The sequence below is a fragment of the Coturnix japonica genome, chromosome 21 (genome assembly GCF_054131305.1).
Source record: "Coturnix japonica strain WE chromosome 21, WE-NBRP24, whole genome shotgun sequence".
In the NCBI taxonomy this organism is placed as follows: domain Eukaryota; kingdom Metazoa; phylum Chordata; class Aves; order Galliformes; family Phasianidae; genus Coturnix; species Coturnix japonica.
The window spans coordinates 6,205,765-6,219,325 of NC_140683.1; the positions used below are offsets into that span (position 1 = coordinate 6,205,765).

Below are 13,561 nucleotides of genomic sequence, written 5' to 3' on the forward strand. Positions count from 1 at the left end.
TGGTGACTGTGTGCCTGTAGGGCTGTGTACATACAAATAAACTTCATAGATCCTGTGTCTTTCTTAAGTCTTCCTTGGCCGCAGGAGGATATTGCTTAAAGGCAAGATGAAGAAATAGCAACGTAGCTTGTCTTTGAACATTTAGACTTCATGGGGAGAAGGAAAAGAAATATTATTATGTGTGTGGAAGTGGTGCAAAGATGATTTCACTTCTATCTTCCTAGACAATGTAGGGAGTAAGTTACATGCCTAGAACTAGAGGTGCCATTGATATTTAGCTGTGGGTGAGATAGTGCATGTAGATTGTATCTGTTAGATCAAATCAGGCACGCTCTGCTGCCAGCCCTGTCTTTTCTCTTTTTGCCAAGAAGAATAACTTTTTTATTAGGCTCTGTTTTCTTTATGAAGAAGAACCTATGTTGCTCTTGGTTTTCCTTTCTGTAGCCATTTACCTGGATTGTGCCTGGAGTGCTTATGGGGGGAGAAAAGAGAAAATCAGAAAAAGCCAGGTAGGAAACCAACTTCTTAAATTGCAATTTGGGTTCTTCTGCTTTCCAGCCTTTTTATCTGTTGCTCTTCTTTGGAGTGCTTTTCTTACTGAGCAAGGGAGTTGTGGGTTTGGTTCTAGCTGTGATCCCCCTGGATCTTATACAGATACAGTGTCTGGGTCAGCAGGAAGCATTCGCTTTCCTCGGTTGAATCTATCTCTAAAGTGTTGATGAGCCTTCTGAGAAGATGATCTCCTGTGTCAGTATTATTTCTCTTCTGACAAACACTTATATTTGCTTACCACCAAGTGCAGCCTGTAGTATTTGTTACGGGGGAAATTGGTTTCTGGAGAAGAGATTTCCTGGTGTTAAAAATCTTTCTTTTCCCTTTTCAAAAATTGAACTGTAAGCCAGTAATCCAGAATGGAGTTTTCATTTGTCTATGTATAAGCATATACACAGAAGGAAGTTTACTCTTGACAGTAAAACATACTCGATTTGAAGGAAAACCTGGCTTGCATGCTTTAGAGGTTTTAATATTACTGATGTTTCTTTCCACCTTGTCTGTATCACTGAATGCACTGCTGTGAATATCAGTGATGACTAAAGGTGAAAGTGGGCCGTGCAAGGAATTCCAGTTTTTAACATTAAGAAAGTACTGTTCTCATCTTACTATGGTGATGATTTTTCCTCTTTAGGTTCCAGTTCATCATTCCAGGGTCCTATTCCAGAGTTTCTGCTGATCTGTGTCAGTTTTTCTCTTTATTTATTTTGTGGTTTTGTTTTTGTTTGTTTTTTTTCTTTTTAAATCAGATTACGGAAGGGGATAAATATCCTTATTTCAACTCCTGGTCGCCTGGTTGATCACATCAAGTCCACTAAATGTATTCATTTCCGTCGCATTCAGTGGCTGATCATTGATGAAGCAGACAGGTAAACTTACAGATGTTTAGGTACAGAAAAGAATGAAGTAACCTCGTGCATCTACATGGATAATGCATTAAAAAAATATTGAATATCTTCAAACTGTTCATGCTCAGTGGCCTCAGTCAAGCAGCAGATGCCTGAGATTAGGAAGAAATGTCCTGTCTGGACAGATTACTCTACTGTTATTCAACAACAGAGATTCTCTGTGTCTTCTGACATATCTGACTCTGGCAATACCTGAAGACGAGGCGTAAAGCTAGATGGGCCAAAGATCTGTTCAGCTCTAGCATTTCTGCTGGTTTTAATTGGATTATGTAGGCTTAAGACTTCCTTCTCATTCCTTCCTTACAGCATCTTTTGTCATTTCTGTTGCTTTTGTAGGATCCTGGACCTGGGCTTTGAGAAGGATGTAACTGTGATACTTAATGCTTTAAATGCTGAGAGGGAGACGCGTCAGAACGTCCTGCTCTCAGCCACGCTCACTGAAGGTAGGTTACAGAGAGATGGTCATCTTGTTTAGCTGAAAAATTCACAGGGAACTGCAAAGTATTTGAGTCTTACAGCCCAGCAAGAAGCTCTTTGCAGAAGTGGAATAATGCCTATTGATTTTATGGGGTTTATGACACTTCTTTGTTACTGGAATTTCTGTCAGTGTGTTTATGTATATGTCACACATGTTCCAGAGCCACGAACCTGGCAAGCACTGTTTGTTTTTTAATGTTATTTCTTTCCTTACCTATGAGCTAAGGCAAAAAAAAAACTAAGTAGAGGGCAAGACAGTTGCTGTGTTGTTTGCTCTGTATCTTACAGTCAATCGCTGAGGGTGGAATTGAGCCAGGCCTAGTGACTCTTATGCTCTTGGTAAATGCAAAGTAACACAGTTAGCTGGAGTAGGGTCTTGTGACGCTTTTGGTGGAGTCCACAGCAATTATGTTTGGATAAGGCCAAAAAATCTGAAGTTTGTGTAAGTGTTCTCTCTGTGTTTGAAGCATTACGTGTTAGTTCCTTGCCCTTTGCTGTTTTTCACTGGAACTGCATTGTTGTATGATCACCTTCCCCAGCAGCACACCAGATTGAGCCTCATGTATTTTTCATTTCCTGTTGTTTAGGAGTAACACGGTTGGCTGATATCAGTTTGAATGATCCCATCAGAATTTCCATAGCAGATGAAATCCGAAAGAGTCTCAAACCAGTGTTACAAACAGAAAAAGAAGCTAATAGTTCCTCAAACTCTATGGACCAGGAAAACTTTGCTGTTCCAGAGAAGCTTAAGCAGTATTTCGTGATGGTTCCCAGCAAATTGAGGCTTGTCACATTAGCAGCTTTTATCCTAGAGAAATGCAAGGTGAGACTCTTGTTTGCATTTATGTTATTAAGTGGCCTTTTGCTCATTTCAACTCCTGCATCTCTTAGTCTGTCAGGGTTAGCATGGATTACATATAAAGCTGTGAACTTATGTCTTTCATGCTGACAGTGAGGTAATTTCTTCAGTGGCTTAGCCTTTGGTTTCAGACTCCTTAATGGATATTTCTGGGTAATTGTATCTACAGAAGAGGAACTCAGGTAGATGCCCTGAGGTCTTGGAGCTGGGAGAGGCCTGCGGGAAATGGTTAAATGCAATTTTCTTGTTTTCTTGCAGTATGAAAAGCAACATAAGATGATCATCTTTTTCTCCAGTTGTGAACAAGTGGAATTCCACTACGAGCTCCTTGTTAATGTCCTTTCAGGAGAGCTGGAGTCTGAACAACCAAAACGTTCATCTGTCTCCTCTGTGCAATTACAGTTTCTACGACTGCATGGCAACATGGGACAGGAAGTAAGCATTATCAAAATGGCAGGATACGCAGTTTTGTTCCTTATTCAATGTGATTTATTTTGTGGTTATTTTTGGGAGGAGGGCAGAAGAGAGGACAGCGAATCATTTCACCTCTAGGGGCCTCACTCTTCCATCTGCTAATGAGAATAAGGATATTGTCCTACTTCTGAAAAGTACTTTGGTAGCTATATCCTAAAAAGCTGAAGAGGAAAGAGGATCTATTTCAGCAGGCTGAGGTAGCCGTTCAGTATTCCCAGTGGGCATCCTTAAACCATTTATGTATCCATGCTTCTTTTTCATGCAGTCAAGAAAGACTTTTGATGCCAGAGGCAAACTTCATCCAAGCCCCAAAATGTTACTACATGATAAGTTGACCCCTATTAGATGAGAATGGAGTAGTTTGGCATTGATTTTAGAGAACAGTGTTTGACAGGCTACTCATTTCGCTGGGCTGGAATAATAGCAAGATAATGATGATTACCCCAAAATAAATGGATTTTAGCAGGGCGGGCCTGGATGATGAATTTGGAGTTTGCTGCAGGGAGCTGAGAGGCCAAAAGAGCACCAAATAAGCTGTCACTGCAGTGTTTTTCTCAATAACTGAGGGAGCTCCCTTGAAACTTCAGCCCCTGATCTTGCCCTTAGCCTGTGATAGAGAGAGCTGCTGCTCCACTCTGAGCTGCACAGCAGAGATGGTAAATGAATAGAGCTTTTCTGATGAAGCAAGAGGTGAAGAGCCATTGTTTTTCTCACTCATTCCCATCCTGTGGAGACCAGAAACATGTGCTTTGCTGTCCCTGCATTCTGGCCTTTCCTCAACCTGCCTGTCTGAGCGAGTGAGCAGGCCTGGTCTGGCCCAACTCTACCCTGACCAGCTGTTAAGGCAACAGAACACCACTAAGTAGCTGGCACCAGGGGAAGGGTTTTGCCTTTTTAGTACCCAGTGTGTAATTAGTGCTTGATGTCTTCAAATTAAGAGCATTAATGGAGCTAAATTGTGGATCCCATATGGTACTGCTGAGCACGGCTGCTGTCATTGTCAACAAGATACAGCGTGCTCTCTTCTTTAATTTTTGTCAGCAGAGGGTTCAGCATGTCAGCAAGGCCCAAGTTTCCCTTCTTTCCTAGAACAATAAGTCTAGCTGGGAGTCAAGTGTGTAAAGCTGTTTCTGTATCATCAACGTAGCAGGCTGTTCACTTAGCCCCTAACTCTTAGGAGGAAAGGTTGGAACATGGAGGGTGAGGATATTTTGGAAGAAAGAGGAAAAGGGCACAGGAAGAAGATGGGAATGGTATGTTAGAAGCCAGAGACAGTCTGAGCTCTGGAAAGGACAAGAGTAAATGAAGTAAGATCAAAGAAGGGTGAGCGTACAGTTGTTTCTTACAGCTGGGGTGGACAGAAACAGCTGAATAGGTGTTACTGGCAAATGTGAAGACCAAATGCTGTTGAGGCCTTCAATTACTGGTTGTCAGAGGTTGACTAATGTGACAGCAAATATGTCTGTGATGTCACATGGGACTCTTGGCAGGGCAGTGTGGTGTCTGGGACTGTGGGCAGCCTTATCTTGGAGACTGACCTCAGTTTAGAAGTGGAGTAGCAGGAATCGTGTTGTTACAGACTAGAGATGGGGATACAGCTTTGGAGCTGATTTTTGGGTCCCATCTCAGTGTCATCAGTCCGGGTTTTCAGGAGCCCATGGGGTGGCCCTTATGGGTGCAAGGGCCCTCCTCATTGCTGGGGCCACGGGAGGGCGCCCAGGGAGCTCTATGGAGGCTGCCTCAAAGGCTGGGAGCCCACCTTCTCCTTGACTCAGCCCAGGAGTTTCTGACCAAGGTCTCCTTTCCCTTGTCCTGTTGCTTTGGAAACTTATCCAATGGTTCTCATGTGCAGCTGAGCATCTTCAGGACTTAATGATCTGATTTGATCAAGAGCATTTGGGTTTGCCCCCTTGTGCCGTCCTGACCATGCATCTGTACCATACTTTTTCATTTGAGCCTGACTGCTCTTGAAGTTAGACACAAGAGAGGTTGAAATAGGCATAGCTGTTACTCTAGCTAATTTGCTTTGAGATTGATTGTGATGTGCATACATATTATTCATTTTTTGTGTTCTAATCCTCTAGGAAAGAACAGAGGTCTTCCAGGGGTTCCTAAAATCCAATACCGGCATCTTACTTTGCACTGTAAGTATCTTAGTCCCTTTGCAGCACCTTGCTAATGGGCCTGCCTGGTAATCTAATGGTAGAACAGAGGACTTGGCACTGGACTGTAATTCCATCTCACTGCCTGACCTTGAGGAAGGTCATCTCCTTTTTCTGCATCTCACATGTTAAATAAGGGTTGGTGCCCTCTTTGCAAACTATTGCATGATCTTTTGCAGTAGGGCACCATATGCAGAAAAAAATGTGTGTGTCTTATACAACAGCCTCTGAGTATGTTGCATGGCCGTATGTCTGCAAAAATCTGTTCATTTGAAGCTGGAACCTTGCCCTCTGTGTGCAGTCAATAGAAAGCAATCCTAATTTGTAGCATGCCCCGTAACTGCCAGGTAAATTGGATGTGGTGTGATATTTTCCTTCTTAATGACTACCCCAAGGTTAAAAACAAAAACCTGCAGGGATGGAAGGGAAGCCCTACCAGAGAATGGTGTCATTAGAAATGCACATGCTCTGCTGCTCTCCATGGTTTGCCCTTCAAGCTTCCTTCACGGGTGCTGAGGGAGAAATTCTTGTCCTCTACTGAAGTTTGCTGGCACCCTTGTGTTACGGTGGCACCTTCTACTTTCCGTTTCTGACCTGTCGGTGCCACAGTTAGCCTGCTGCAGTGGTGCAGAAGGCTGCACGATTTGCTCTCTAATAGTGGCAGCTGTTGATCTGAAAATGTGTGAATCTTGGCGATTTCTACCCACCGCAAACTTGTAAATTACAGCGATCGGGAGTAATTAGAGCTGAGAAACCCTCTCTAGCTCTGAAATGACTCCTGTTCTTACAGCACATTTTTCTTAAAGGAAACTAGTTAAAATTTATTTTTTTTTCAGAGAATGGGGGCTAGTTGTTTTTCTTATTTTTATGTGCCCAGTTCTGAACTGGGACTGCCACATATATAGGAGCATTTGACTTAACATTGCCAAATTGTATTTTGTATCACCTGTAAAGATACACGTATTACCTGCTCCTCTTCTATATAAAGGCTTTACAATGAATTGATCAAGGTCAAAATGTATCTTTGCCATTCGTAAGTGTAACTATTACTTGATTTTCCTGTATCTGGAGATAATACTTAAGTGTCTCAGGTGAGGACCATACCAAGCTTACTCGTTCACTGGTGCAAATAAAGTATTTTGAAGATAAGTAGCATATGGTAAATGCTGTATACTAAATAGGTAAACTGTGCTATCCTTCTTGCACGCTCTATCTGTAACTGAGAAATTTCAAGGACTTATTTTGATACTGAAATTTCTCTGTAAGGAGTTCACGGAGATGCTGAATGTTCAGTTTTAGACAAATATAAAATAGAATTATTGCAAACACTCTTACGTCTTTCATTGGGATAATAGTCCCTGGGTAGGGCAATTTGGTGTGGAAATGCAGCCTGTGGCACGAAAAATATGGCAGGAAACATACAGCTGATGACAGGGTAGGAAGAAAAATAAGTTAGATAAAGAAATCCCAGTGGATGGGATTCCCCTCTTGAGACACTGGAGATGTGGCTTGATTTCCTGCCATGCCACAGACTCCATACAAGTGGATGTGGAATGGTGATGACAAGGCAGGTAGCCACGTGTCAACTGAGTGATGATGGTGGCGTGTTTGCTCCTGACCTGTCATAAATGGGAGTTAATGTGTATTAGCTTCGATTGCAGTGAAGAGAGTAGTGTAAGGTGATGCATTTATCATAACCCTTCTTCATTTTGCAGTCTGAGCTACTTTGCATTTACTGCAAGGCAGGGGATGCAAATCCTGACAGTTACAGTTACTATGGCTCAGCTGGCACATGGTTAGCATGTTAAGTACGGAAAGTTGTACGTCTAGGTCCAGAATAATCTCTGCGTTTCAGTTCCCCATCTGTAAGATGGGGATAGTAGCACTCTTCTATCTTACAGAGATGTTGGGAGGACAAATGCATTGAAACCAGGAGGTGGCCTGTTACCACAGTAATGGGGACCATATGGACGCCTTAATATAGAGATAGGCTTTGCACTAGTCCCACATTACAGGTGCCTCCCCAACGCAGATGTCCAAAGGGCAGCCAGGCTCTGTGACCACCTCCTGTCTCTGAGGGCATTGCTTTTTTTTGATGCTTTTATTCATATCAGCAAAAAATGTGCAGTGGGTTCTGTTCGCTTCACTGTAAAACCACGTTTTGTGCCCTCAACATTTTGAAACTTGGCTCACAAAAGAGCAGCACAAATAATGTTACTGTCCTTCCCTTGTCCCTTATGCCATGTTCTCCACCCATCTTTCCGCTCCAGTAAGCAATGGGACCTGCTGTTCCTTTTATTAATTTGCTCTATGTCATATGTATATTAGTATAGTCCATGAAATATTTTCTGCAGACAAGAAGATAAAGAAGGGCTGTATATCTCAGAGGGTCTCATCCAGATTTATTTCTCTCTCCTTCACTGAAGTTCTTTGCGGCTTCCTTTGGGATGTGCCTTTTAAACAAGTTCATCTCTTCCAGGGAGAGAGGAAAGATCATTTGGAGATTGTTTGCTGTTTACTCAGTCACGCTAACTCATCTTGCCAGTTTTCTGGCGGCCCCAGCCAAGAGCTTTCGCCTCTGACAGCTTCTGTGCTCTCTCCTTCCTCCTCTGATTACGCAGCCCAATCTGTCACCCTGCCGACGGGGGTCTCTACCCTGCTGATGGCTTTCCACACTCGGCAGTAATGACTTTTGGCAGGCCGGGAAGGCGCGAGAGCTTCTTCCCCAGCTTGGAGAGCCGTTAGGCCCTCTCTGCCTGTTAGCTAAAGCACTTTGTGAGGTTCTTTGGTAAATAAATGAGTCATTTTAATCCAACTGACAGCCTGGCACCTGAGCAAGCTGCCTTCCATCTGTACTTCTAGGCCTCATGTAGGCAGCCAATTGTCAAGCTCAGGGCCTTCAAGACCTCACCATTGAGTGTCTTTCAAAAGCAACTTTAGCAATTTCCTTTGCCCTAATTAGATTGTGAGCAAACGAAGGCCACTGCAGAAGTTTTGTGGCTCTGCTGTTTCTGATATTCTGCAGCAATGCACTTTGCTCTCTGTATGGGGTTTTTGCCCTTTGTTTCCTTGCATCCAACCCCTCTCTCTCCCTCACCACCTCTGCCACATACCATGAGGATGGGCTGCTAATGTGAATTGTTAGGAGAAGGAATTTCAGCATGTGTGTGAGTCTTCAGGTAGGCTGGACTTTTAAATTATGCCTTTCTGTGATTTGCAGTTGGGATCAGGCCAGGAATGTGGTTAAGGCTTTAGATTATTATTTGGTTAGCTTTGGCATTTTCTTCAAAATCATGCTGGAGTGGTTTCTTTCTCCTTGCTCCTGTGAGATGGGCATTTAGTTCTCCTTCTCACTGCCCATTGAAAGGAAAAGGTAGTGATGTCATCAATCAGGTGTCATAGTCTTCATTTCCCGGTTATTAAGGAATGGTGGTATGATAAATATATGGGAGGGATAATGTTTGGGGCAATGGGAAAGAAGTGAAAGTAGTGAACTGGGAATCTGTCAGGCTTCTTGAAAGAGAATTGGCAGCAGGTTAGTGCTTCAGTGCAGGAAATAAATGTAGTGATGGTAAACGTGCAGGAAACAAATGTAGTGCTGGTAAAACAGGATAATTGTTGTTTGAGCTGTATTCTCTTTCCTGGTACAACGACCCAAAAGTGTTTTTCTAAAGATGTGAAAAGCAAGAAGCTCGGCAGAGGAAGGCAAATCATCTCCAACTTTTTATCCTAATTCTACCCTGCTGCTGCCTACCAGGGTCTTTGTGAAAAAGGAGCTCCAGGAGACGCAGGTGGACTGATATTGAGAAATCTTTGAGAGTTTGCAAAACACTCCAATTACCAGTAAATCCCAAGATACGTCTGAAAGAAAGCCAAGTTAAACCCCAAGAGAATAGCTGCTGATACATGTCAGTAACAGCTGAATGGAGTTGGTGGCATTTTGAAAGCAGTAGCGAATGCAAGGCTGAAAGATGGGAAAGAGCCTCCTCCTGAAATGTACCTGGCTCTTTATCATGATTTTGGTTAACCTTTCAACTTCTCTGCTTCCTTTGGAAAATGTGTATGGGAACGATGCTGTCTGCAGCAGTGGTTGCAGTTGAGAAAAGGTATCTTAGAAGAGGAGGGAAACGGTCCTGGTGGATGAGAGGGGTGGTCCCTTTCTCTGCAGTTGTGCGTGTGTAGGAGATGAATGCTTGTAGGGATACCATGGTTATCTGCATGTCTCAGGTAAGCTGCCCTTGTCCCAAGGTCAGAGCCCTCTGCTCAGCTACAGCCTTTCCTAGACTGCTAGGTATGAGAAAGAACACAGAACAGGAAAAGACCAAAGACTTGTCAGCATGGAAGTACATAGCAGAACCAGCAGAATCAGACGTCAGCACTCCTGTCTGATTGTGCTGTAGAGTTCATAATCTTGTTATCCTGGTAACTGCTGTACACGTTCCCTGACTTCTCTTGATTTATTTTCTCCAGCCTCTTTAAATGGCTTTTTGTACATCTGTTCATCTGACTCTGGGAACAAGTCGTTTCTTAATGAGCGTGTTGGAGTGGAAGTGCATATTATTTCAGAGTGGGCGCTGTGGAAACTGTCTCCTCCTTTACTGCAGTTGGAGCCACAAAGCAGCCTGGCTAGTGCTTATGGAAAGGCCTTTGCTGCCAAAACATCAGCTTCCTCGTCTCTTAACGTGTGTGGGAGTCGCATGAAAACACTTCAGTGGGTGGCTGACACATTTTTAGTACATTAAGCTCCTGCTTACATTCTTAATATATTCTATTTTGCGACTAGCTAAAAGATACATGTGTTCCAAAACATTACCTAACAGAGTTAAATCTGCACACCTGCTCTGTTACTGCGCGTGGTGAATGTAAAATCCAAGGAGTATGTGAGGACATTACTAATGAACAGAGCATCAAGTAGGGAGATTGAAGCATGCTTGCACTCTCTCTCCATTCTGAACAATATTTAAACTCTGTTTCCTCTCTGACGGGTATATTTTTGAGCTGCATTGTCTGCAGATAACTAAAGGGTCTCACTCAAGCCCTTCTCCAAGTTGATGGGTTTGCTCACCAGCTGGCACATCAAACCATGTGCCTGACAGTCACTTCAGACTGTTTTCTTCAGGGCTGAGTTTTGTTTCTCCAAATTAAAGCCAGACTGATGAAAATCTGAGGCATGGCTGAAGTCCCCTCCCCTTGAGTTGTCCTTCAGTTTCCTGTGGATTACACTAAGTTCTTTGTTGGCCTTTTATTTTTTAATCACAGCACCAGGTGACCTGCAAGTCTTCTGCTCCTCAGCTTCATATCGTCACTTAGGAAATGATGAATTAGCTCTTGGCAGAGAACAGTGCACTTTTGGATGTTCTACTCCAGGCCTAGGATCACTGATCATTCATTTTGTGGCTGTTTTCCTTTTTATCATTAGCAGACTGGTTATAGTTCTTGCAGGAAGAGAAGTTAGCACAGCAGTATTACCTTCCAGGGGTTTAATTCTGCCTCTCTTATTGTTTGGGTGGTTATGTGCTACAAGCAGGTCTGTTTCATCAGTGAAACAAGCTGAAGAACCAAAGGTGTACCATTAAAGTCATTGACTCTCTGATGTAATGTAAAGCCACTGTAGCAAACTGCTGAAATTCAACACTGCTCTCCTGAAAGACTCCAAGCTTTGGCCCAAGGTAGTGGAATGCTTTTAACTGTGTTAACCTGATAACAGCCTCCCTTGTATTCAAAGATCTTCAGTAGTTTTGACCTTCAGCCCATCTCACCCAAAAACAGGCACATAAAATTCCTATCTGTGTAGCCAGTTGTTTCCCAGCATAATCACAGTCCCTGCAGAGTTCTTAATTTGCTGAGATCTGCGAAGCATTTTTACTTGGTAATTTCCTTGTTCATTTTAAAGGACGTCGCGGCTCGTGGACTGGACCTGCCTCAAGTCACGTGGATTGTGCAGGTAGGTTTGCTGTGTATGTATATATTAAGTGCAGTCCTGCTTAGATGAACTCCCTTTCCAGTCCAGACCAGCAGTTGGCTGGTCCTTATGCTGAAGCCTCCTTCCTTCAAAGAGGAATCTGGGCGCATGAAGCAGATTTCATTTTTGTAGAAGATTGATAATTAAAGGAAAGGTTATTTGAATTGGGGAAAAATGGTTTAGAGATCCTCATATATCAAGTGACATGTGGGTAAAAAGAACAGGGCACAACGCATCGGTGAAACAACCTTTTAATTTCTACCCCATCCCTTCAAGTAACAAATTTGATTTTAATTTAGCGTTCTTAAAGATGAGTGATTCTGTAGCAGCTAGCTGGTCAGAGAAGGCTGGGGAAGTAAAGTCTTTAATTCCCTGATCTGTATATTAATAAAATTTACCAAAGATATAGTTGCCAGTGTTAGAACACAGTGCAAATTACCTCAAGCCCTGGGAGACTTCTGTGTGTCCAGAAGGCGAAATCTCAGCTGTCCTGAGAGCTGTGTCCAAGAGCAGGGACCTGCAGGGAGCAATTAGATTGCTCACAGCATCTTACTCACACCTCTAGCCAGTAGAAACTTTGCCAGAGGGCACAGGTATAAACACTAGAGTAGGCTTTGGTTGTTGGTTTTTTTCCAGTTAAACTGCTGAGGGCTCATTTCTAAGCAGTATCTCTGTGCATGTTCATTTTTCTAGGAAAGGAGGGGGGAAAGAACTGGGGGAGGCTAAAGGGAGGGAAATATGTCACCCTTTATCAGATCTTGCAAATAGCTGGGCATTTTCTCAGTCAAGTAAATGAGAGGCAATGTTATACTGGGGTTGGGTGGGGGCCTTTAAGCAGCATCTGAGTTCGGTCTCACAGTCATAGACGGAAAGACAACTGCTACCTGTATCATATGCTGCCCAAGGGACTTAATATCACATCTCTCTTAGGTTCCTGCTATCCAGTAACTACCTATGATTTGCTTTAATCACAACCAAAAACGTAGCTAAATTTAGGTTTGCCATATTTAATTGCACGGCTTTTCTTCTAAATGTGGTGCAGGTGGCACCCCACTCTGTATGGGTACTGCTGGGCTTTGGTTGCTTGGGGGATTTAGTGAGAATTATTTTTTTTGAGAGGGAGAAGCAAACAGATTCCTGATGTGCCTGTATAGAAATAAAATGTAAAAGGCAAAGAGAGACACCGAGATGGGGAAAACTGTCCTATTATCTGAAAGTTGGCCAATGTGTCACATTCACATGTCAAAAAACTGCTGTGGCTGAGGGGGTTGAGTGATGGTTACAGCGATGAGTCCAATGGGCTCTTGATAAACAGACTGATTCTGAGGGAGGTACAGCAGGTGGGTTTTGCTGAGATCCCCTTTGTTTCAGCTGAGCAGACTGAGTGTCTCGTTTATAATTAACATGCTGTGTTCTGTTAATTCCTCCCTTCCCTTCTCATGTTCCCTTTTTGAAGTATAACGCTCCAGCTTCACCTGCGGAATACATCCACCGGATCGGGAGGACGGCTCGGATTGGCTGTCACGGGAACAGCCTGCTTGTCCTGGTGCCTTCGGAGGCAGAATATGTCAGCTTGCTGGCTTCTCACAAGATTAAGTGAGTCAGAAACGTGAACAAAAGTTTCAGCTCATCCTTGCTAATTAACCTTCCGTGGCACTTTCAGCGGGACTGTAGCTCGTGCAGGTTTTAATAAGAATTTATTAATTCTTATGATCCGGAACCAGCCCCAAGATTGGCAAATGGAGATGGGGATGCATGTGGAAAATCATCCGGCTGGCAGATTGTGTGAGCAAGTGTGTGTGTGTGTGAGGGGCACAGAGAAGATGGGAGTTGGAGATGCTTTGAGCTTGGTTGTTATCTCTGTGGCTCTGGGTTCAAGTTGTGGCTATGCGGAGATCACAAGTCAAATGAGCCTGTCAAATGCTAGCTGGCCATCTGCCTGCATAGCACCATATTGTCAGAGATTGTGCTTTCTCTTCAGGAAAGATCCGGCAGAGAAATAGCTGGGGAGCTGTGGGTCATATCTAGCAGGTAATTGGCCCAGATATGTTGTGCGAGTGCCTTGTGGCAAAAATAGAAGAGGTTTCTGCGAGTGGTGCTTGCCCAGTATGGTTCTGGAAGGCAAAGGGCTGGGGGGGACTCAGCAGACCAAAAGCAGGGTGTGTTT

At 43.5% G+C, this 13,561-nt stretch overlaps 1 protein-coding gene across 8 annotated transcripts in view; it reads left to right on the forward strand.

Moving 5' to 3' along the window:
- Positions 1-13,561, forward strand: part of DDX31 (DEAD-box helicase 31) — a 45,630-nt gene that overhangs the window by 6,896 nt on the left and 25,173 nt on the right. For 7 of the 8 annotated variants that reach the window (XR_014936245.1, XR_014936247.1, XR_014936244.1 and 4 more), the window contains exons 9-16: positions 445-509; positions 1,302-1,421; positions 1,797-1,903; positions 2,525-2,760; positions 3,055-3,231; positions 5,355-5,414; positions 11,326-11,376; positions 12,851-12,990. Coding sequence is in view for 3 of the 8 variants with exons in the window: in XM_085521228.1 (XP_085377354.1) it covers positions 445-509; positions 1,302-1,421; positions 1,797-1,903; positions 2,525-2,760; positions 3,055-3,231; positions 5,355-5,414; positions 11,326-11,376; positions 12,851-12,990 (956 nt within the window). In the remaining 5 variants the exon portion in view is untranslated. The remainder of the gene's footprint in view (positions 1-444; positions 510-1,301; positions 1,422-1,796; positions 1,904-2,524; positions 2,761-3,054; positions 3,232-5,354; positions 5,415-11,325; positions 11,377-12,850; positions 12,991-13,561) is intronic. The other variant, XR_014936248.1, reaches the window with a different exon arrangement.